Raw genomic sequence first — 26,099 nt, 5'->3', positions numbered from 1 at the left:
AAGAAAAATAAATAAATAAATTAGGAAACGGGATGATGGCAAGTACTGACTATTTCTTACTAAGTAAGGTCTTTTAAAAAGGGTTGGCCAAACTTTTAACTTCCACTTTCCACATGTAAAAATAACATATGTGGTAAGTTTAATCAGCAGTACTTTGTATGCATTTTCTGGTTTGAAAAGCAGTATTTATATGCAAGAACTGGTATTGTAATTTACTTTTTTTGAGGCACCACTATAGAGCACCCTTTTCACATGCATTTTACAAGATAAGATATACAAAAACAACATATGAAGTAAAAAGAGCATATGGAGTGTGGCTCCATTGATTTAGGAATCAATATTAATATTACTTGGATGCCACAGTGTTAAGTTTAACCAAAGTTATCTTGTGCAGTTTCTGGCATATCAAGCTTGCAGTGGCCATGATAGTGATGTCCTTGCTTCGATTACATTCAGTTACGCATCACAGTGATTTTAAAGCACTTATTAAAAAAGAAAAAAAAACTACATAATGCTGCTATAAAAGCAAACTAGCATTGTACTGAAAGCTGAGATAAATAAGTACACTAAGATAGCATATAAAAAGGTTCTACCAAAACATAAATACCGCATCCAGCATATCCCATGCATTATTCCATCTTTCAGTCTCTCTGTAACAACTGCAGGCTCTGCAGCAGATGTTCTCAACTCTATTAATGTTTCTTTTATTGTACATGTTGCTCATTATGCAGCACTGTTCCTCACGACACAGTTTGTTTAAATTCATGAAAGCTGCTGTAGGTTCTACGAAGACAGACCCAACACTGTGATTAGAGATACACAGAGAGATGCAACAGATGAAAAAAAAAAACTAAGAGAGGGACAAGTGTAAGGTACGCAAGGTACTGCGCAAACATGCTTTACCTCACTGCTAATCTTTTCCTTTATGTTCCAGCAGATTTGGCCAAGCATCATTTTAATTAAACAGATCACTGGTCTTTTTATCTTCTAAAATTAAACTTTCAGCAAGAAAATCCAGAGGAAATAAAAGTACATGGCCAAAGGTTGGATTGCACATTCATCAGAGATTTTTTTTACCCCTTTTTCAAGGGAATACAGTCTGATGAAATATGTAGAGAGGTGCTTGATTCTGTAGAAAAAAGAACCGACAGAAAGAAAAGTAAAAAAGAGAGAGAGAGAGAGACAGCCAGACAGACAGAGACAGACAGATAAAGAGACAAAGAGTGTGCGAGAGGTACCTCTGCAATCTCAGCTCCTTGGGGTCAAAATGGAACGTGGCTTCTGAAGTTTCCCCATCATCACCTCGCCTTTCTCTCTTCCTCTCCCTCTTCTCCTCCCTCCGGTAGAACTTCATCATCTGCTTCTCTTGCTCTGACTGAATGGTCACCTGACAGCCATATGTAGGCTTAGTTTCTGAATTCTTCAGCATCCCATCTGCAAAACAAAGAACAGAGTTCAAGAAATAAAAAGAAAAAAAATCTTTGACTTACAACATACATAATATAATGCATGTTAAAAACAATAACTAAATAGTAAAGCTACACAGCACTATTCTTTAATGGTAATCCAACATTAACAGTCCAGGCACATTTGTGTATTAAACTGCTTGAAGTAGCTGATTTTCCAAATGCTACAATCCAGGGATTAGGGCTGCATGATATTGGAAATATTTGACATTGCAATGTTTTTTTGTTTTTTTTTGGACAATATATATATTGCAATATTAAACAATGCAGGGCCCGTGATGTCACCAATCCAGCCCCTACTCACACGCTGTTTCACGTCAGAGAGTCGGACCAACCGAAAGCTTGGGTCAGCGCTTATTAGTCAGCCAATCACTCAAAACCCCGAAGAAAATGGACAAACAACAATAACTGGCCCTTTATTCAGGCATTTAAAAGGTAAATGACAGCTTTTTTTCTGGGGTTAAAAGTGTGATTTTGGCTTTAACTGGAAATATCTGTGCAAATCTGCACAGGACTGAGGTGCACAGCTTTCAAAAGGCTGTCTGTTGCTGTGCTTACAAGCACATGCCCAGTCACGTGGAGGTTACCTCGTGTTTACGCCCGCTAGAAGGCTATTTTTTATGTATTAAGAACAGAGATTAGTGGGAATGCTGCTACCTACAGGTTGGCGGTTTAACCACAGCACAACAATAAGTAATATCTGCTACCAATCTTTACATGTATACAAAGTCCAGAGGCCAATTTCGCAAGTTGTTTTGATATGCTGACATGCCTTAATTCATCCAAATTTCATTCACCTATTTATCTATCCATCCAGCTATACCTCCATCTAAACCTCCATCTATACACTCATCTATCCATCAAGCCATCCAACCTTCCATCCATCCATCTATCCATCCAACCTTCCATCCATCCAACCTTCCATCCATCCATCCATCCATCCATCCAACCTTCCATCCAACCTTCCATCCATCCATCCATCCATCCATCTAGCCATCCATCCATCCATCCATACAGCATCCATCCGTCCATCCATTCATCCATCCATCCACCCATCCACCTATCTAAGGATCCAAGGATACTTTGTCATTTGCATCACATGTGGTACATGAGGTGGAACGAAATTGTGATCTCACGATCCAGTTCACAACCGAGAGCTGTTGTTAAAGTAGATAATATAGATGAAATAGATACAAAATAAAAGAACACAATAAAAATAAAATAGAACAAAATAGATAAATATAAATACACAAAAAATACATAGAGAGAGTAGGCAGGTAGCAACATGAAGTCCAGAGTGCAAGTTTTGCTATAGCAGCATGATAATGTGAATTAAGAGCAGTACAAGATAAAGTGTGGTGACAGTGTTTGGACAGTAATTGTCCATCCATCCACCTATCCATCTATCTACCTATTCACCTATCCATCCACCTATCCATCCACCTATTCATCCATCCACCTATTCATCCATCTTTTTTATCCATCTATACACCTATCTATACACTCATCCAGGCTCTTTCTTATACTTAGTGAGTTAGATGGGTACATTATCTAAGCTAAGTTACCTGCTGATAGTAAATGATAGTTTGATAGTTGTTGGTTAGATAGGTTAAGTCAAAATGAAAGGTATGATATATGTATCATGTCTGTAGGTTATTCTAATCCTGAATTATAAGACCTAGAATACAGGCATGTACGCACACCTCGCAATCGCAATCTGCAAAGTGTTAACTAAAAATCAATACTAGGTTTTTAAAAATCAATATAGTATTGCAAAACATAATATTGTGATACTCAAGTGTATCAACACTCTTACTCCCATAGTGTCTACAGTCTTTAAAATCACAGACTATATTAATTTGTAGAGAAGGTTTGAGAGTAATACATCCTTTTTTTCCCCACAGTATTTGTACCTAAACATACTGTAATGTCTAGAAAACCATATTAGGCAAACATTCCTAGATACTGAAAGATATTTATGAATGGAGAAGTACTGCAGACCATATAGCATACGAGAACATAGCCTACAACAAAGCTATAAGTGCTGGCCTTATTGAGAGCTGCAGGATAAAGGTTAAATTCTCCATTAGACCACCTCACTGTCTGAAGCACAACAGCTCAATAAAAAGCCCAGCCTCTCTTCAAAGCAGATGAGATGTGATGATTGCACTGGGGCCTTGTCTGATTGTCTCCTCTTTATCTTCTGTAAAGGCTCGCACTTAGAGCAGCCTCTCCTCCCTCTCGTCTTTCTTCACTAGCACTGACAAGTAGACTAGAAGTCTTCTAACAAACTCCATAAAAACTCGGGGAGAAAAGACAAAAAAAAAAAAAAGAAAAAGCACCTTCAGGAGACAATGCCACGTCAGGCTGATCTACAAATATAAATACTTACCGTTTGAATTTTTAACGGAATGTGCTTTGAGCTTAGAACAAAAGCACACTGAGGAAGAGACACCAAGGTGAAGTGCAAGTTATCTACTTGATCACACTTGACTAGCAATAAGCTTTGCAGTAGCAGAGTTCAAATCTGATTGCATCGTCACTCAAACTTGAACCTGATGAAAATTGCCAATATTACACTTCTCTTCAAATTATTAGTTAATTCTCATCATGTTATATGTCTTATCTTTCATAGACAAGAGCAGAAAAATGATTTGTGCTCTCTAAGACATTATTCTGTATGAACTCTCCTCCCCTGATAATTAGCATAATTTTATTTGAAATTATGAATCATGCTTAATTCCAAGTCAATTCATTTCCTGCTGATTCATTTTCTCACATTCTTTCTTTTACTGATGTGAGAGAGCTCAGACTCTCTTCACTTTCATAACATTAATTGCATATCACAAAAACCTAGTCCTGATCATTTTCAAATCTTGAGGTAAATGTGACAGTCCAAATGCAGACTATTAGATCAGCTAGGCTACCCGAGGTGTCACCCCGATGTTCTCCCAGGAAAGGAAACAGAGCGCGTTGATCACCCGCAGCTCCAGTTACGCAGACAGAGAAGACTAGGCTTTCCAGACACATTATTACCGGCCTGGCTGATCTAACCAGACACATTCTAGTCATTACAACAATGTTAATTATGCAAAGGGCTTGTTTTAATCAACATCATTATCTTGTAGCTGGACACACAGACATCTTTGTCCCATCTGCTTAAACTCAAAGGTCTTCAAAGCTGAAACTGACAAGAGTTACACGATTTCTTTTCAGCCAGAAGACACCAGAGTAACAAAACCCAAAAAAAGGAACGTACCATGATTTAATATTAATGTTAGAAACAACAGGAAACATGCCCCTCTTCTTCTTCTTCTTCTTTTTTTCATTTTCTCCTAGACAAATGTATTTCAGGAAAGAATGTAGCCAACACTATCAGACTATAATAGGATTGCCGAGAGTGTGAAATTACCCAGGTTTGCAGGTGCAAAGCCCACTTATTTTCTATTAAATTAGCAAAACTGTCAGTGATATGCTGACACTGCTCAAATGGAGGGCCCGGGAGGTATAATCCCTAATCTCATTGACACTGTGGGAAAAGCAGGTGAAGCATTTTGCTCACCCAGACACTAAGAAAGAGCTGCGAGAATAGAATAGTAGTCTAGCAGAGCTGTGGAATATTGTAGTAGCTGACCAAAACAGACATGAGCATTTTAATCTCTGCTTTTAAAGGAATAGTTTATCCTAATACCTCAAAATAAATTTGGATTATATACTGTATATTAATTGCTGTGCACAGCTTGCATAAAAAGCCCATATATTAAGCCAATATTTACATATTATATTACATAAAATATCTGAGACAGAAACAAGGTTTGTGCCCCATGACTTTTGCCATGACCCACAGAAGCTAAAGAACACTGCATTGAATGTTGATGTGATCTCTGCTAGAGTCGCTTGTCTGTTTACATGGACAATCGTAGCCAGATGCTGCCAGTCACAATAATTATTACCTACAGCAGTGCCCAGTAGGTACCTTCTATGATTCATTTCTGGTATACTGTGAAGAGAGAAATAACAAATGGGCACACAATTAAAGAAAATTGAATGTCCATTCCATCAGACACCCACTTTCAGGCCTAGGGCTGGGTATTGTTTTAAAATTTTCAAAACTGAAACAGATACGGTACCTTGAATTCGGCACAGATACCCAAACGGTACATTTTTCAACCAAAATATATAAAAAGCGGTATGTATTATTACACAAAGGATTTTTTTAACAGATCTTGTTGTACAAACAAACAATGAGCATGATTGTGGCACTTTATTAAGAACAAAAACAACATTACAGCTAAGCTCTAACTGCATAAACTTTTACTGGATGCATATTACTGGATGCAGTTCAGTTTTAAAGAGTTCTTTTTAAGGAATATCAGCATTAGATTGGCATATTAGTGGCGTCAATGACTTATTAAAATTAATTAAAATCATGATTTTTTTTTTTTTATATGCTGGAATTTCCCAGAATCATCGTGAGGGGACAGTAATAATAGTGTAGTGTGGTTTAGGTTTGGCAGACTAGATCATTTTGTACTGTATTGTAATATCTCAAAGAAAGAGAGAGAAAGAGAGAGAGACAGACACAGACAGACAGACAGACAGACAGACAGACAGAGAGAGACAGACAGAGAGAGAGAGAAGAATATGGCACAAGTGAGAGGATAAGAGAAAGAGGGGGCAAAAGAGTGAGAGAGAGAGTGGTTAAGAGATAGAGCAATTTGAATGGTCTGTGCTCTCATTTTGTGTGCGTCAGGGTGCCATCATTTTACCTTGCTGTGCGCGCTCTCTGCATTTGCCTTGTTTATGCTGTGTTTCATGCAAAGTATCGAAACCAGCACCAAATGTTTTAGACCTTCCGGTACTTGGTAGTACAGAGACATTTTGAACAGTGCCTTTTGGGTATTAAATGTTGATACCCAGCCCTAATCAAGCCTCACTTTAACTCTTATAGTTTATGCAATATTGCCATGAGCATACTGGCCGGTGCTGAACTTCATTCACCTCAAAAGATAACACCCTACAACTTATGGTATGGGTGACCCAAGCTCACAATACTGACTTTTAGCATGTCAATGTGCAGTTGTATGTATGTAATTTTAAAATAGTACTATCCAACCGACCGAACTGCACAAATTTCGAATTGCACAAATTTCATTGTAGCATATGTAAATTCAGTACTGTACACAATACATGCATATATTTCTGTATATTCAAATAACCACAGCCATTTCCACTCTAAACATCTAAAACATACACGCTCAAATAGAACATGCTTGTGAACTTGATGAGACTTTTATACATTTAGGTACAAGTGTATCTCCATAAAAAGGAGTGCATGATTTGCCTTCTCGAGAAGTGTACCAAAACTGCTTAAAGTATTCTTAAAGAAAAGGTCTGATTCATCTCTGTTCAGAGCGGCAGAAATGTACTTTAAGATGATGGAATAGAGAGGAACACATAATGGATAATGACTAGATATTGTACCAAAGGCTTATTCACGATATTTTTTATAAAAAAAAAAAGAGGTACAAAAAAAAGTGTCTTTGTAAAAGATTAATTCAACAGAATCCATCAAGGCAATCTTTAAACGACACAAGTGTATTAATTTAGTCCAGAACAAAAAGAAGGCAACACATTAAAGTAAACCTGTCCTCCAGTGCTACGGGCTAACAAGCATTAATTAAGAATTAATCGAGGGTTACATCGTAATTCATCATGTAACCTACGCCTTTTACAATCATATCAACGGGATACTAAAGACAAATTAGATGAGCTAATTAATAAAAATGAAAAACACCACTGAACTAAGAGTTCTACACTGGGAATGCAGCTGTACAAATATGTGCACTTGTATAGTGTGACTGAAATTACTGTCAAACATGACCCACCTTCGTTAAAATATGATCTGAAAAATAAATATGCGTCACCAAACATAAGCAAGGAGAGCAGTTTGTTGGTTTAGAACATAGTTAATTATTTCACAGCACCAAGGAAAAGTGCATCGTTACATGCTGTTACCAGGCTGGCTGTAAACAGCTGTTTGCTCTAAAGCTATTGGTTTATTACTGCCAGCATCACTCCAGCCACATCGCGCTACATTATGTACTCAGTTCCTAAATCTGGAGAGGAAACAAATTGAAAAAAAAAGAAAAAAAAAAAAACTGATTTAACAGTTATACACTTATTAGATAAAAATGTCCTTCTAAAATATATATTTTTTGTAACTCACTGTTTAGTAGTTTAGTAGTAATAGTAGTAGTAGTTTGGAATTTTAAGGAGAAATTGGTTGATTAGGTTAGGAGCTAGCCCTTTGAATGGCTCACAGAGGTGAATGCTGTCTCACAATGTGATGTGTTGTTAATTAAATCAGGTTATAACCGCTTTTGTTCAGACTATTTTGTACTATTTTGTATTTGTACAGGATTTGTTACTTTAAAAATTACTCCAGAACTCCAGACACACCATGCACTCTTTTTCTGGGGAGCAAACATATCTAATCAGTAGGATAGTTATAATTAATATAAAGCTATGCTCTTCACAAACATTTTTGCTGTTACTGATTGTTTGTAGTTCCTAACTGTAGCACACAGAAATTATTGCAGACTTTTTTCTGTATTTTATTATCTGGCTACGACCTGTTGTTCCAAAACAATTATATCCAAAAAGCGGCAGTGACAAAAGAGAGAAAAGAACTACCTGGCACAAGTGAACATTTTAATTATTATTATTATTATTTTATTAATTACAAGCTGTTTAGCCTACCATTAAAACTTTTTTTCTAAAGAGGGGTTATTTTGGAGTCATGAGCCTTATCTGGACAGGATTAGTTTGTCAGGGGGAAATCTGTGAAAAATATTTCACACTTCTACTCAGTGATAAAACTTCTGCATCTGGACTGCAATTGAAAAAACAGGAGGATCAGTGAGTTTTTTTTTGCTTTCTCGGTCACATGACATTGTGTTCAGTAGCTCCTCCATTTCCACTCACTATTGTGTTTATGTGGATCTCCGTGGAAATGTGTGCCCAAAGTGTAATTATGGTCTGAGACAGTGGAGAAATAGCTATTTTATTAAACACAAGGTGATGAACCACGGAGTTTAGCGAAAAACAGTAGGTAATTCAGCCTGTCTGGGAAAAACACGTACGTGGTCTTCCGGACGGGAATAAAATCACAGAGGACCCCACATAAAAGAAAAAAAATACCCCAGGACCCCCTGGGAAACTAATCCAGTCTGTATAGGGCTTTGGACTAATACAAGTAAATTGGGAACTTTAAGTGAATATTTTCTAAATAGCATCTGTACTGAAACAGTAATTAAATTCATTCCCTCCATCCATTTTTATGTGTCTATTGTCAATTACATACAGGTAAAAACAAACTTAAGCATGGGATTTCTATTCTGCACAGTGCTTGATTTTGAAGTGCCTGTTTACTCACTACACAAAGAACTGATTGAATTTTCTTTAAGTTCCATATAAAGAATGCTGCTGATTCTAACAATATCTTCAGAACGACCCCATCAAAGTCTGTTGCTCTCGATCATAAAGCCCCATCAATTCTTGTCAGTGCGATCTTGTTACAAGCTACCACTATAGGCAAAAGCAGAAACAGATATTCAGAAAAGGCTTGCTCATCTTTTTTTTCTGCAATAATATCTCCACACTGAGAATCTTTTTCTGTGCACTGCGGTTCGGGGCTTGTCCATCCTCTCGCTCACAGCGATTGCCCATCAAAACTCAAAAGGCTCTTTTGAATTTTTCATACAGTCTGTGACACCCTCTCTACCTCCCTGCGATTTCCATCTCAAAGGCAACTCTTCTCTTTTCTTCGGTGCTGCATTTGGGACACGGTCACGTCTGTATCCCCACAGCCCCCTGCTGACACTGATGTTGCATGGAACTGCACCTCTTTCTCTAGTTGACTCTTTGATGTGTTTCTTTTGCCCACACTTTGGCTTCATGGTGCAGGCGCATGTTCTGCCCATTAGACTGCGTGGGACTGTCTTAGGCTATTTTTGCATCACTATGTTTCTGTTACTGCATCCACAACCCCCCGTGGAGCAATTACCTCTGCGGAGCAATTACAGAGCAGAAAAAAAAGGAGAGAAAGAAAAAAGAAAGCGGAGCAAATCTGCAGCATTTCAATTCAGCATTCTCCTGCTTGCAATTGCAAATAGAAAAGGGCAATCCCCACTTAATAGGATCGAGCATCTATCCACAGAAAATCAGCAAGATATTTCAAGTACCTTTTGCCAACAGGGGGTGCTACAGCAGATTCTTCACAATGATACACAAGATTAGTTTATTCATGTTCTGGCCTGACTATTTAAGCCTCAACTGTAGCTGCTGAATTCATTGTTCTAAGAGCTACAAGCAACATTTTAGTGTCTAAAGCAGTAAAACTGGAGTCAGAATCGTATTAAATCAGACAAAGAATGCTTTGGGTAGGGATGCATGATTTGGGAAAATTATCTAATTGCGATTTTTTTACATAATATTGCTATTGCAATTTAAATTGTGATTATTTTTAATTCATTACCCCCTAACATATCTATCGACTATAATTTTAAACCTCTTTCCACATAAAATATTCCCAGGGTTCTCAGATTTAAATGCAGTTTAAAAATATATTTTTTTGAAGTTTAAAAATAAAACAGACAACTGCATTTATATCTGAGAACCCTGGGAATATTTTATGTGGAAAAAAAGTTTATGGTGAAAAAAATAAAACTAAAACAAAAAAATATATACATAACAAAAAAAAAAAAAAAAAAAAAAAAAATATATATATATATATATATATATATATATATATATATATATATACATATATATATATATATATATATATATATATATATATATATATATATATATATATATTCAATGGAGATGATTAAAAATTGTCTCCATTCAATTCAGCCCTACATATGGGGATAAACCATTTAGCAAGAACATTTAGAGCTAACTACATCCACCAAAATATACTAACATGCCAAAAGCCATGGGATAGTAATATGTACTGTGAATTGTTTACTAATACAAGTTGTGAGGTGTTATCATGTGAGTGAGGTAGAAATCGGACCAGCATGTTCATGGCAAGGCAATGTGAATTATTGTAGTTTGAAAGAGGCGAGATCATTGGTGCCAGATGACTGCGACATTAAATCTCCAAAATTGCGCAGGCATTTAACATTCCTTAATCAACAGTGTCATGTGTGTATTGGGAATACATCAAATAAGGCACTACCACCACCAGTGGACAGCACAGTAGGTGGCAATGCTCGCAACCAGCAGGGTCTGGATAGCGAAACAATCACATCTACATTTAATTCAGAAGGTCCGACAATGCATATCCCACAGTTCAGTGCAGCGTTCTTAAGAATATTTAAAAGACACAATAGAAGTTTCTGTCCCATGACCTACTGAACGGTTTTAAACAAAGTTCTTTAAATTACGACACAAACTGCTTATATTTTAAACTTTTCAGAGTAAACACACACGAACACACACAGTTAGAGAACTGTCAATTAAAATTGGACTGAAGCAGGTAAACATGAATCTTCTGGCACCATGCCTAATGCCAGAAGGGGGTTAGAGGGGTTTGGAATGATGGTGGTACAGCCAATACTTTTGGGACAAACTGGGAAGCTGGGGATGAAGCGAGGTTGTGATCATCCAACTTTATGACCTTACTAACTCTCCTATAATCTAAAACAATCAAATCCTTACAGTGATGCCCCAAAATGTACTTGAAAGCCTCCCCTGGACAGTAGGGACAGTTATTCATGTAGATTCTATTTTAATACCCTTGATTTCAGAGGAAACACTGAATCAGTAGCTTGGAAATAATATTTGTCAGTCCCATATGGTATCACTTACGTCCAAAAGTATCCAAAAGTTTTCACTAATTAGTGAGCTATTTTAAGGTCTATCATTTTCTGACATGTTTTCATTTGCACATATACAGCTTGTATAATCTCCATTCAACAACACTGTAAACACAATATCATTGTTAAGGGCTGAACTGATCCAGAACTAATTATCCAGCATATATATATATCCTTTAGTATCTGACTCCACTAACCCTCTTATGGCTGAATGCAATCAAATTTTCACAGCAATCTTTCTCACCTAAGCACCCGAACAAGTGTCTAAAAACATATTGATCATATTTTAAATTGGCTATAAAAAGGTAAAAAGAAAAAAAGTAATCAGAAGTAGGTTAGATGTTTGATGAAGCTCACCAAAAACACAATTGGTTTACTCCAATAATTTCTTGATGGACAGACGGACAGACAGACGTGTGGCTGCTGCACTGAACACTTTTAACCGTGTTTACGTTCGTCCATAAGATGCACGTTACAGCTTTTAATGGACCCCTACAAAAACAGCTTGCACTTCTGTAGCTTATCAGCTCTTGGCAATCCCACACAATAAAATCACACCTCTCTTTACGGCATGCAAAACAGTGGGCAATATAATCAGCAGCTTTTAGCCCCTCTCCTGACCTCTCCCCATGGTTGTCAAGGTAACTCTAATCTGAAAAGCAGCCCAACTAGCCAGCAGCCCATTACCTCTTCTTGACAGTGCATGTCTGGCACCCTACAATTAGGATGTATGAGAAAGAGAGAGAACAGAAAATTACAGAAATAATGAGTACAAAAGAAAAGCAAAGAGAAAAAAAATGTAAAAGAATAAGGAAGAGAAATAAAACCTAAAGTAAACCTAGAAAAACTACAAAAAAAATTAAAGAAAATAAAAGAAACAGAAAATGAAGGTATGAACATACAAAATAGAAAAAAATTAAAAACTAAAGAAAGCACATAAAGGCTCTGTTGGGATGTTTACCTCCATCCTTCATCATTGTATAGTGAACGCAATGTTTAGCTACGTTCACATTACAAGCCTCATTATTCCAGTCCAATTTTCACTCACATCGGATTCATCTGTTTGGCTCGGATTTTGATGCTTCACACTCTTAAATGTAAATGATCTGTATCTGTCTGCACATGAATGAATACATCCATGAAACAGCAGGCATGTGTGCACCAATGTGCTTATATGCACGTCATCCCACTGAGAGGAAGATCAGTTACTTGTTGAAATAAGACTGGGAGATTGTGTATTGCTCAACATGGGATCTGTTCATGGATACAATGCTGCACTTTAACAAAGAGGACCAATCAGCTTGATGGTTACATGGTAATTGAAGGGAAGGGTTGATGTGCTAGTGAGAAAGTCCCTTTCAATGTGGAGATTCAAAAAGATAACGAAAAATCACATTTTTGTGAATTATTTAACCAAACATTACATATATTTAATAATGATAATAGATAGTATTACATAATATTGTTCTTTCCCCATTCATAGAGACTGAAACCTGGTCTTGTGTGACTATAAAAATAACTCCATCAGCATTGGACATATGGCACCTTTCCGATGCTGTGAACAGACTTTCCAATGAGAACTTTGCCCTCTATCACCAACAGCACCAACTAGTGCATATGTACAGGCAAGAGACTCATGAATTCCAATATTATCATTTCCATTAATTTCACATGCCCACAGTGAAGCTAAAATAGTGGATTTATCATTTGATAATTTAGATAATTTATTTACAGTATTTTACGAACTATAAGACGCAACATAACTATCAATCAAGGTGTATTTTCTGGTCAATTTTCATACATAAGGCACCCTGGATTACAAGGCACATTTTAAGCAACAAGGAACAAGGGTGTCACCGTGTTGTTAATCTACACAGATCTCTCTCCTGAAAACTGTTTATTTGGGTGAGTAAAGTACTTCCTTTGATTTATACTAAGCTTAGATTTCCAATATTTTCAAAACATCACGGTTAGCAGCAGAGCTAGCTGCGATTAGCAACAGCACTAGTCACGGTTAGCAGCGCTTAGCACTAGTAAATACCGCCTGACAGCGCTAAACTGAGGTACCCCGAGTGTTCTGGTAACTATCAGCCAGCAGTTCGTCCCAAGTAGCTTATTTTAACATGGTAAACACGCAGACTACAGTCTGATATACTCACCTCTAAACAATAAAAGAGCAAATGCTGCGTTTAGCGGCTAATGCTAATACTGCTTTGTGCTGGAGAACTTTACTGAAACTCCTGTATAATGCTGCACTTTAGCAGAGCGCCTTCACTGCTTCTTACAACCTGACTGGTAAAATTCATACACTGTATTATAAGGTGCACTGACGTTTTTGGGGAAGATTAAAGGATTTTAAGTGTGGCTTATAGTGTGAAAACTACGATAATTACTGCAAACATGTTCATGTTTTCTTTAGGCAACCCTGGATGAACACTGTACTTTATTGTTGTAAATTTTCTGTATATATGCATTTATTTTTTTTTAATTAGGAACATTTTTTAGCATTACCAGAATGCATTTTCCAAATTCAGTGCTTTGACAGCACTCTGAAGAATGCTTAAGCACTGACCACTTGAAAAACTACACCTGCCGACACCATCAGAGACCCTAATGGCACTGCAATTATGGCCTCACATGTATAGCTTTGATTCATATTCAAGTTTATAACCTAAGCTTAAACAGATTCCATGCCTGGAGCCATTACTTTAATACAACACTTGAAACAGTTAAAAGCATTACAGGCCTTTCAAATTCACCTCAAACACTACAAAGACAACAAATCTAAGCACTTTGCCCTCCAATCATTACCATGTGGGTGGTTTACACTGGGTTTAAAAGTTAAAATATGCTTTCTTAAAAGTACTATTCAAGGATAGGTCAGGTCAATGGGGTAGAAACCAGAAAAAACAGCAATCAGCATTGACCCAGCTCACAATTTAGACCCTGTTTACACCTGGTCACTTCAAGTGACTAGTATCTTGATCGTATCCTGATAAGATCTTAACCACATGCATTTACACGTGGTGACCAAATGCATTTCCATTTAGTCTGAGCAAAATCTGCTTAGACTGATCAACTCAGCAACGATTCATTCATTCCATGTAGAGGAGTTTTGGTTGTACTGGGGTGAGTTTTGGTTGTTAAATTCTTCTAAGAGAGACGGATATGTTTACACTGCTATACTGTGAGTGATTGAATTTGAATCCATTTTAAATCCACCTTGGCTGAGTTTTACACATTCATTTGCATGAGACTTGGTCTTATCCAGATTTAATTCTAAATCTCAAGATGGATGAAGTGACCAGCTGTACATTAGGTCTTATTTATTGACACTCTTGAACTGCAACCAATTTGAGGAAACTTCAGCAGAACTGTTGTGTCTGCTGAACTCATATCTGGGCAACACATACATGTAGAATTAGTCTATTTGGTGTTTGCTTTTTTTGTCATACTTACAATTTTTAGATTAACAACAAACTTTAATATCCAAAAAATCTATTCAAAACAACCTGGCCCTATGTGAAAAAGCAAATCCCCCATGGAACCTTCCCAGAAGTGGCCAGGCTACAGAAATGACTCCAAAAGGGCATGGACAACTCATCCAGGAGGGCCCAAAAGAAACCAAAACATCATCAAAAAATACAGGCCATGGCCAACTGCCATGGGAGGGTTACAAGGAAAAAACACTGCTGAGCAAAAAGACCACAAAGACCAGTCTCACATTTGCCAAAACATCTTCATGATCCTCAGGACTCTGGAAAATATATTGTGGACTGACGAGACAAAAGTGGAACTTTTTGAAGGTGTGTATCCCTTTACATCTGGCATAAAACTAATATAATTTTAGAAAAAAAAACAACAAAATAAATTGGCTTTTACTGGCTTGTGGCACCACCTGTTTGCATATTGTGTGTATCCTCCCACTGTGTGTTTTTACATAATATATATTTTTGACTGACTGTAGTATAACAAGTAAATATAGTAGGCTGTTACAGTATTCTTACAGTTTTCTTTTTTGCTAAATGTGACCCAATTTTAATTAGTTCAATGTTATTCTAACATGATGTTTTAATGTAAAGTTTTAGAGGAGTTCTAGCACACAATGTTTAAAACCGTGAGTAAACAGGATCTGATTTTACAGCAGATTGCATAAGCATATGCAAGACGGAAGCCAGATGTCAGATTCTGCTAGGGGTGCCACATTTGGCACAACAACTGTAAAAGGATTCTTGCCAAACTGACAACCTTCTACAAACCAATCAGTGTCAAGTATGGGGAGAGGCAGTCCCTATTGAACAGCAGTATAAACTGATCTGAACTGGACCAAGTGTGCACAGGGTAACAAACCATAAACTCCAAGGATATGGACTTTGGCCAAATCCCATTTCACGCCTTGGCCCCACCCCTCCGTTTTGCATGTGCATGCCTAAGGATAGGGTGTCCCAATTCTTGTTAGGCTGGAGAGGCAGGGGAAGTTTTAAGGCTACATGACCCTCCACAGTAAGGGGAGTAATGTTCTTGTTAAAATTATAATAACCACTATATTACCATAGTTTAATGTGTACTTTCAATCTTTTATGGCCATATTCTGCATAACAAGCATATGAAAAGAAAAAAAAAACGCTTGTAGTTTGTTTCAATAGTTAGCTAACTAACTTTACTGTCACTTCATATTAAATGGTGCTAATTTAAAATCACAGGCTGTAGCAATTAAGGTGGAACAGAAAAATAAAAGCTAATAAAAAAGTTAGGTTGCTGAACTTTAGCTCTCCACTGTTATAGCTATATCTTTATCGGGTGCTTGAAGGGTCGTTCAAATTCTTGGGGGGAGGTAACTCTGTTTCAAGGGGACGTATTACAGGTACAAAAGAGAAATGTCATTATGCCTTACAGCCAATTTGTAATTTAAGTTGATTAAACATAAAGAAAACAGTCCTCTCTGGTATGCATTACTTAAAAAATTTAAAGACTATCACTTGCCTCAGACTCTTTAAGCACAAAGTTCACAGTTTGTTCTAAAGCCACTGAACTGTGCTTCCAAACCTCTCACCTGGTGGGTAGCCGAGTCTGCTGTCAGGCGGGGCAGACAGGAGAGAATCCACAATGTCTGACCTTCTCTGGAGGAGCACGGAGATCATCTCAAACCCCTCTGGGCCAAGGAACTCAAACAGCTGTGTGTACAAGAAAAAGAAGAGATAGACCCATCAGCACCGCAGCAAGAATGCAAAATAAATTAATAAATTACTACCGCAGCCAGAACATGAAACTTTCTGTATGCCAAATGTGAGCACCTGGCAATTATCATCCCCCACAGCCCTAAGTCTGGAGCAGAATCTCATCTGCTGCTCAGCCTGCTGAACACAGCCACCTGGCACTTAGCACCACAAAAAAAACACCAAGCAAACCTTTTAAAGCCAGCACACAACAAATGCTCAGAATGTTAAAAACTTAATAAGCATTCCGAGAAAAAAAAAAAAAAAAAAAACGACAACAAACTGGCCGCTAAAGTACTCTGCCATGCCATGGCCTACATGCAGAAATCCACTCAATCTCTCCCTCATCAAATAAACAAATATAAGGTGGCCTGCACACAAGAGGACTGGGGACAGTTTTTAACTTTACAGCTTTAACACTGGCTCTAAAACAAAACAATAATTAAGATTTACATAGAACCTTTCTTAAAATCAGCCTCCCATTTTAAGGGGACCACAATTAATTGGATAGTTGGATGCTCAGTTGTAAGATTTTATTCTAGATGTGGTATTTGCATCTCTGGATCTGCTGTGCCTTAATATAAGAACCAATTATTTATTCAAAAACAGCACTTAACCTCATATCTAATGCTCTTGTAGCTCAGTGCAAAAAAAGTCTTTCCTCATTAACACTAGATTAAGCCTTTTGGATTAAGTGAATTCAGCATTTTGTTAAGAAGCAAAAGAAACCCACAGAAAACCATATCAGAGAATGAAGAAAGTTCATTTTTAATCAAGAAGATTAAATAGTGTCAAATAAGTGTCAAATCTATCAAAAAGGGAATAATGCATAAATATAACATTTTCTTATACATAACTAGCACTGTTTAAAAAAAAATAAAATGATTTACTAAAGAAATGGTTAGTAGCAAACAGTGGTTCATTTTGTGTTGTTTAAACCCCACCCACTAGATGGCAGTAGTGTTCTTCATCATTGTTCTGACTGCATAAAAAGCAAAATTCTCTTTCATTCAGATTAGCAACATATCTTATTGCTTACAGCATCACAATATACTGTAAATGTATTGAATTCTAACCTCTGTATCTTTAAACATCACTTATTGCTCAGTTCCTGCCAATACACAGTCCGACTACATAATAAACACCCTACAAAGCTCAAAGCAAAAAGGATGCTTCAAAATATTTATTGAACCATTTACTTGATCTTGATTGTAAAGTCTACACTCTATCTTGCGACCACATGAAACAAACCTTCAAGTGCTAGAAACTCACTCGCTGGCTTTTCCTGCTGTCCAGATGAGAGAGTTTTATCACTGAGGAGATGACTGGAGTTTCTTTGTTCTTCATAACGCATAAATTCTGCCCATCTTACCTAGGCAGACTCTGACCCCAGTCAGTTTCCCTGTCACTCCCTAGGGATTTACAAAGGAAAGGTTTTCCACAGAAAGCCCCCATAGTCCAGTCCACCCTGTATGTCTAGGCTTTAGAGTCTGGAAAAGAGTTGTTTTTCTGTTTGTTCTTTATTTTCTGTCGCTTTTATTTGTTTATTTTTATAATGCCATAATGTCTTCAGCTGTTTGGATTATACAGACTAAATGTATTTTATATATTTATGACTAGCTAAACAAAAGCATTGTTAAGAGCAATACAAATACGTAATTATACTTCATTTTTACACTTCATACGATTTCTTTTTTTGCACCCAATGGCATCACACTTTAATGTGGGCGAAAAAGTGAGCAAATCTTTGCTGTGTAACCAGCAAGCTGATTGGCTGAGGGGTGGGGCCTTACCCATAAATAGACAGCATGGTCTCTTTCATGTTTCTAATATTGACCAGTCGTCCTATTCATAACCATTAAAAAAAAAAAAAAACACTATTATTCAGGGGCCCTTTATGCAAAAATTTTAAGGCAATTAAAAGAAAATTCATCCATCAACAGGGCCTATGCAAATACTGAGTCACCCTATCTTCTACACAATACAGAGAGAGAGTAAAAAAATTGGTGCAGAGAGTAAATTAATGTTCAGGGGAACTGTGGAGGTCAAAAGCGATCTATAAGACCAACACAATCACTCATCTGTTGCTAAAACAGGTAAAATGCGTATTTAGTTATTTAGTGACAGAATAAGTGTTTGATTGGTAACATGAAATTCACATTATATATTCACATTAGGTGATTCATTGTGTGTGCTTTTACTTTAACAGCTCTAAAAAATCTTACCTGCAACATTTTTACTAAACTTTAAAGTATGCTACTGGAGATCTAGACAGGTAAAAAAAAGCGGAAACAACTGCTGTGGACTGATAAGTCAAAATAGAATTATTTGTCTTCATTTAGCAAAGGTGTGATTGGCATTACCTTCACCTAATACTACTCAATCCTTGATGCAAATATAAATATATCATCTGTTTAAAGCCTGCATCTGAAATTAGAATAGTTTCAACAACAGGATACATCACAATCCACCATTATATTGGTCAAGTCCACTGACTGAAACCCTGTAGAAAATGTGTGGATAGAGCTTACACAGGCTGTGAACGCAAAACAAGTCAAGAATAAGAATCTCTCAAAAGCAGGGATGTTTTCTTTTTTTTTTTTTTTTGTAAAACAAGAATAAATGCATAATTTGGAAAAGAGTTCCCAAACTTTTGCATACAACTCCAACTACCATTAAACTTGACTTTTCTCTTAATGGTGCTCTCTTTTTTTCTCCGATCATAAGAACACTGCATTTTCTACTGCACCAAATGTCATCATTAAGTACAAATGTGAAACATTAATAGCTGGCCTGGGCCATTTCTTCTCTTCTCCACCACAGTTAAGTGTAATGGTAGTTAGTGAAAGTGCATTCAACTTTGCTGTTGACTTTGGAGGCACTTGCAGGGAGACACATGGAAAGCCTAGAAGACAAAGGGCATCCTACACCTAAAGATGTCAGTTTGAGAGTTACAGTCCAAATGTCAACTACGTGAGGAACATTAAAATGTGATATAACTCAGATCCCAGACCTTATACTTAAACTTTACAGGTGTGTGTGTGAGGTGTGTGTGTGTGTGAGGTGTGTTTGTGTGGGTGTGGGGGTGTAGGGGTTAGGGCAAAAAAGACAACAAGGTCAACTCACGGATGAAAAGAAAGAACAAAGAAACCAGACAGGAAGAGAGTTAAATTGTGAGAACACGGCTGAGGAGATAAAGGAAGCTTTGAGAACTATGCAAAACCTGAAAAGTTTTACAGGTAGCAGCATTGGCTTAGTTAAAAGTATGGACACACCTTCTCATTTAATTTTATTTATTTTTTAATTTTTTTTTCTTCTTTTCTACATCAGAAGACATCATGTATGAAGTAATTTACGAAGCTGGACGATTATAGCCAAATATATATGTATATATTCGATTTTCAAAAAAAATTAGATACTAATATTTTTTTTTCCCACCTGCTAAAAATCAAACTACAGATGACACAAGAAAGACAAAGAAATCATTTAAAACTAGGTTTACTTGTAGAAAAATTAGAGAGCGATTATATATGATATAATATACATATATTTGGTGCTCAGACACCTTGAGTCGACTTATTGAGTGAATCAATGATTTAAAGCACGCAAAACCCATGCGTTCATATCACACACTGACCTCGTATCTACACAGCCGTGGAGAACACCCACATTGACTGACACTAGATTATACTTCAGAACTCAACTAAAAATCAAGAAATAACGAATCCTCACTGGAGAGAGATGCTGCTGCAGTTTTTACAAACAATAGGATGTATTTCTAGCTAAATATATGCTTTAATATATGCTGGAAGAGTGCTGCAACTTTTTTTCGGTATGAGCTTAGTCCTCAGCAAAATGTTTAGAAAATATGCGCGTGTTAGTCTGTGTAAGTCTGTGGGCCACTGCAGAATTAATATTCAGGGGAACTGTGGAGGTAGAAAGAAAACTGCTTATATACTGCCAATGCAGGTAAACCTTCCGAAAGGAGTGCTGATACATTGTTCTGCTGTACAGCACTGTTTAAAAGTCATAAGAAATACATCCTTTAGCTCTCACAAAATGTAATGTACACAGTATGTTACAAACTAGACAAAAGTTGAAAACTTGGTGAAAAAGGTGGAATTGGCAACACTGCAAGGGAGAGAAGAATGGATTACACAAAATACCAGCGACTCCTTGACGCAAATATAAACTCATCTTGTTGGAAACCCATTCCAGGTAGGCCTGTCACAATAACCAATTGTTTTGGACAATTTATTATCATAAATATCATTGTGATAAATGATTTTATTATCATTTTAAAGTCATTTTAACATACTGATATATTAATAAAAAATAAGTCGTTGACATAATTATCATGACAGCCCTAATTCCTCATGAAGATGTTTACTTTAAAGAATCTAACATATACACCTTTTTTGTTTACTATATAATTCCAATGTGAAACCCTTCAAAACTATTGATAAACAAAGTAGAAAATAATAACAGTAAAGAAAAACCATTGGAAACGAAGAATTGTTGAAAGAGGCGTTTCTAAACTTTTGACTGGTACTATACGTAAGCACTCAAGTCAAAAAAACACCATTAAAGGTACTCCAACACCAGAAATACTCAATTATGATGAATTAAAACTGAAATATGGACTATATAACATCAGCTTTTTTGTTATTGTTCGAGAAAAGGATTTAAGAAAATAGCCTACTGACATTTGCGGCACATTTAAAAAGTAAGTGCAGCACAGGGTCAAAGTTCAACTCATTTTACCTTTAGCCCGCTGCACTATGAGCCAAGTGCTGTGTAGCCCAAGGCAGAATAGAAAACAGCGGCTCCATTAAGCATGAATATCTGAGACATTTAACTTATATTAAAGCTGCTTTACAGTTAAGATGTGTTAAACTGTGAATGTGCCAAAATACAGCTATACAATATAAACCATTTAATTACTATAATTATATTTAAACAAAGTTTAACGTTATTCAAAAATATATGTAACATCATCACAGTGCTGTAAATTGAGTGTTTATGAACTTCATTAACATTTAGGTTTGATGTAAGGTTGTTCACAAGCTTCTGCAATTCTGGCTCATTATATGCACTTCATTATTATAATTATCATAAAGTCTCGCATTAATTTCAAATAATATCTTAATAAGCCTCCCCCTGTGGACGCTTCTGAAGGACGGGAATGAGGTTCAGGATGAAAGTAATAATGTATCTATTTCAGAACTTAAACACAGGAACAATAAATCATCTGACTGATTATCAATTATGAACTGGGTGGCGAGACCTGTAATATTAACTAGCAGCCCTTCCCACGTAGCTTGTTTTAACACAGTAAATACGCAGACTACATTACAATATACTCACCTCTGAATGTAGAAAGAGCTAGCACTTACCATGGTTAGCTGGTAATGCTAATAATACTTCAGCAGTGCTAGCCGGGGTTAGCACCAGGTTACAGGCCGATAATACTCACCTCTGAGCGGCAAAAGAGCTAGCACTTAGCGCAGTTAGCAGCTAAAGCTAATACTGCTCTAGCCTTGGTGCTGGTATATAAAACACGGTATATATAACGAATTGCTTTACTGCTTCTTACAACCTGACTGGTAAAATTCATACAGAAGGCACACTGGATTATAAGATGCAAGGACTTTAAGTGAGCCTTATAGTGCAAAAAAATACGGTTCACAACTCCCAGAAACGAGTTTAACTTAAAAAAAGTACCCAAAACATAAATTACTGTACATAATGCATGTAATTCATATTTATAAAATGAGCAGCAAAAAACAATTAGGGTTTATTAAGTCATGCTACTTTAATGCTAATATAAATAATGCTAATATGCATAACATAGCCAAATGCATTAAGCAGGGTATCCACAAACATTTGGACATGTATGTTCTGTGTTTTGAGGTTTTGCTTTTCAGGATTTTTAAAAACCTCACTACTGGCTGATGAACCAATGATTGGGCCGTACTCTCAATAAGAGCGAGCTCTTTAAAGCAAAATCTAAGAGAATCACTAAACAGTCAGTGGGTCTCACCTCATTCTGCAGTTCATCGTCACTCCTGGTGGACGTCAGCATCTCAAACAATGAGGTGCACAGTTCTTCTACACTGGATGAGCCCATGTTGCCTCCACTCAGGTATTTCTCCACCTCTCTTCTGAGGATAGAGCCGTCAGCGCTGCTCTGGGTCGGTGCAGTCCTTGACTGTGCGCCAACCGCCTCTACCTCAGTCCTCCGCCCACCAGCATGGTTGTTGAGGAAGCTGTTGAAGTCCAGGCTTCGGTCCTCATCATTCTCTTCTTCCCAGGGCAGGGGGTCCTGGTTGTCTATAACGTAAGTGTCGAAGGAGAAGGCGATGTTTCGTCCAAAAGCAGCCCCACGATCCACAGACTTGAAGGAGCTCTGTGTCTGGATGAAAGCCTCTACTTGGGATTCTCCAAACTGATCCACCAGTCGGCCCACAGCAGCGCAGGACGCTTCAGCAGCTGAAGCTGGGAACGGGCCAAACATCTGCTTGATGGCACGCGTCTCTTCATGGCCAATCTGGTCTTTGTTGTGGAATGTCTTAAACAAGAAGACTGCAGCACTTTCAATGGCATCCTGTCCATTTTCTGTACCAACTGAAAAACACAGAGAGAGATTAAAAAAAAAAACCAGACAGAGATTAAGGTCCAAGAACATCATTTATAACCCGAGCGACACCCTTCCCCTTGCAGCTGAACTACAAAGCGATATTATCACAATACTTTGCCCATGATAATGATGTCTTGATTGCAATACATGATATATAGCAATTTACAATTCTTTACGATACTTTACAGCATCTGTGTTACTGAAGAGGATAAAATACTCCCAAACAACAAAATACCAACAATTGTTAGTGTCAGATTCACAGAATTAGACAAGCAATATTCTTTACTGCAGGTTTACCTCATTCACTTGATTAGAACCATGTTGAGTAATGCAGCAATAACTTTAGTAAGTTAACCTTGGGGTGAGCCTATGTTTCAATAAAAATATTGACGTTTAATGCCACATATCGATGAAGTTTTGTAAAAGAAAACAATACGATTTGTCACAATATCAATATAAAGTTTAGCAACCTCACTACTGGACTTAAATTCAGGGCACTGTATCAAGATTTCATGGCGATATTGGAATTTGTTTTACAAATAATTGTTTTTAGAATCATTAGTATTGGCCGATTTGGCCAACATTACAAACCGATACTTGCTGACATATTAGTTGTATGCCAAAAAAAGGACCAAGCCACACTGGGAACACTACTACTATTGGCCAACACTGACCATGCTACTTTATAATCCATCGAATTAAGCAAATTTTTTACATTTATTTTTTTTATAATATTAAAAGTTATAAAGTTACACCAGGTCTAGATTCTGTGCAAGTTACAAACGTGTATATCAGCGTCAGCAGATATATAAATGTGTAATACCGGATATTGGCATTGGCCCGTTATTCCTACATCGATGCATCCCTGATTGTATCTCCTTAAATATATCATTATCCTTGATTCCTTGGTGAAAAGGAGCTTAAGACAGCTATTTGCTAGCTTCTTGTTTAAATTGTTTAATTCCCCCCTTAAATGCTACAGAATTAGTAAGTGCTGTTGCATAATTTAAGGTGGAATAGGAAATTAGCTAGTTAACAATCCAGCTACTGAGACATACAACTTTGAGTTTGCTATAATGAAAAGGGCCATAGTAATAGGTTGGAAGATAATGCAACGGTTAATATAATTTTTAACATAGAAAATATTGGCTCTGAGTGGTCCAGCGGACTAAGGCGCTGCCACTATGATCATGAGATCGCTGGTTCACTGTGATGCTACTCAGCAATGCTGCATCAGCAGCAGTTTGAAAAGAGGCGGTGGCTGACTTCACATGTGTCAGAAGAGGCATGTGTTTGTATTTTACCTTCCTAGTGTCAGGGCCTCACTAGTGATAAGGGAAGTCCTAATGAGTGGGATGGGTAATTGGCTGTGTAAATTGGGAGAAAATTGGGAGAACATTTTTCTAAATAATTAGAAAAAAAACTAAGAGAATATTACATCTGTGGGTTTCTTTGGTTTCTGATTTTCACTACCATCTGTTTGTAGCCTGCCTCTGGAAACTATGCTTTCGGAAAGCCAAGTAGCCCCAACACTTCACCCCACCCCTCTATCTCAAGAATCAGGACACCCTTTCAGTAGGTGTTAACGCACAAAACAGAGAAGAAGGGCTAAGTGGTAGGGCCAAGATGTGAAACAGGATTGGGTCAAGAAAAGGAAACACACAATATGGGAGCTTCCCTATATCACATGTAGGCAAACATTTAAAAAACAATTAAATTCACTTTCTACACCACACATATCCAGTAACTACATGCGTATTTTTTTCTGTATTTCAGACCCAATTTCAGTCAGACCACACATTAATAATAAGGAAAGCGACTGACTGTCCAATTAAAGGATAAAATGTGCCCATGAAGAAGGAAGACAGGGATTGGGTCCAATTAAAATTCTCTAAATGCATCTCACTCTCTGCTGCACACACTGCCTATAATTGTGTGTAAAATGAAAGAAAAAAAAAAAGTGTGGTTGAACCCGGCTTAAACTGACTCAGTGAGGCGTGTGCAACTGTACAACGAATGTATCCATACCAAAACTTGTGAAAAAGGGTGGCAAAAGCAAGTTAAATAAGACATCAAAATTCTGTTTAGTTCCAAAACCTCTCATTGCTGCTCACTGCTTTCAATATGTACTTGTTATAAGTGCTTCTATTTTAAATCCTATTCAGTTGAACACTACAGAGTTCAAGAACCTTAACAGCTATAAAAAGTTTTCCCATGATATTCAGCAGTTATGTAACACAGCGCATTGATTAAAATTGGACTGAACATTCTACATCAGTGACTCTCACACCAGTCCCCTCAGGGACGTCCAAACAGTCCACATTTTGCTCTATCCTTATGTGTTCTGAGCTGCAGTAAAAATGTAGACCATCTGGAAGTCCCAGAGGAGAGGTTTGAAAACCATTGCTCTACATTACACTCTACAGTGCAGATGGCTGAAGATAAATCCATATTCCTTATTCCAGAGAGGCATAGCAGTTGAGCAACACTGGGGTACCAGTGGTAAAATGTGAAATTTGTAACCTTCAACAAAAACATTTTCTTTATGTTTTACATCCACCATAATGCTGATCCTGATTTGGTGTCATTTTTTACCGTTCTACAAAACTTGAAAATGTTCTTATAAAGGTGATTTTTAAAGCAGCTAAACAACAAAATAATGAAATGCATGATGAACTCTAACCAATTGCTTCAACTAACTTTATTGTTAGACTGACTAAATAACCTGTGCTGGCAAAATGTACTAATTGTATTTGAACCCTAGTTGAGGCCAGGCCAACTACTCTGCACATGATCATTTTAACTCCAGTTGAATGGGGTCTACAAAGCAGACCTGCAGGGGTTTTCACCTGATGATGGATTTAATCTTTTTTTTTTTTCACATTAA

General features: G+C 37.1%; 1 protein-coding gene across 2 annotated transcripts in view; it reads right to left on the bottom strand.

Moving 5' to 3' along the window:
• ascc3 (activating signal cointegrator 1 complex subunit 3) overlaps positions 1-26,099 on the bottom strand; it is a 202,395-nt gene that overhangs the window by 160,880 nt on the left and 15,416 nt on the right. For both annotated transcript variants that reach the window (XM_049480038.1, XM_049480037.1), the window contains exons 4-6: positions 22,616-23,199; positions 16,410-16,530; positions 1,239-1,434 (exon numbers count right to left, since the gene is read on the bottom strand). In XM_049480038.1, coding sequence (XP_049335995.1) covers positions 1,239-1,434; positions 16,410-16,530; positions 22,616-23,199 — 901 coding nt within the window. The remainder of the gene's footprint in view (positions 1-1,238; positions 1,435-16,409; positions 16,531-22,615; positions 23,200-26,099) is intronic.

Source organism: Astyanax mexicanus, chromosome 6, assembly GCF_023375975.1.
Source record: "Astyanax mexicanus isolate ESR-SI-001 chromosome 6, AstMex3_surface, whole genome shotgun sequence".
Taxonomy (NCBI): domain Eukaryota; kingdom Metazoa; phylum Chordata; class Actinopteri; order Characiformes; family Acestrorhamphidae; genus Astyanax; species Astyanax mexicanus.
The sequence above is the reverse complement of the archived record's forward strand: the minus strand, read 5'-3'. Positions and strand labels throughout refer to the sequence as shown.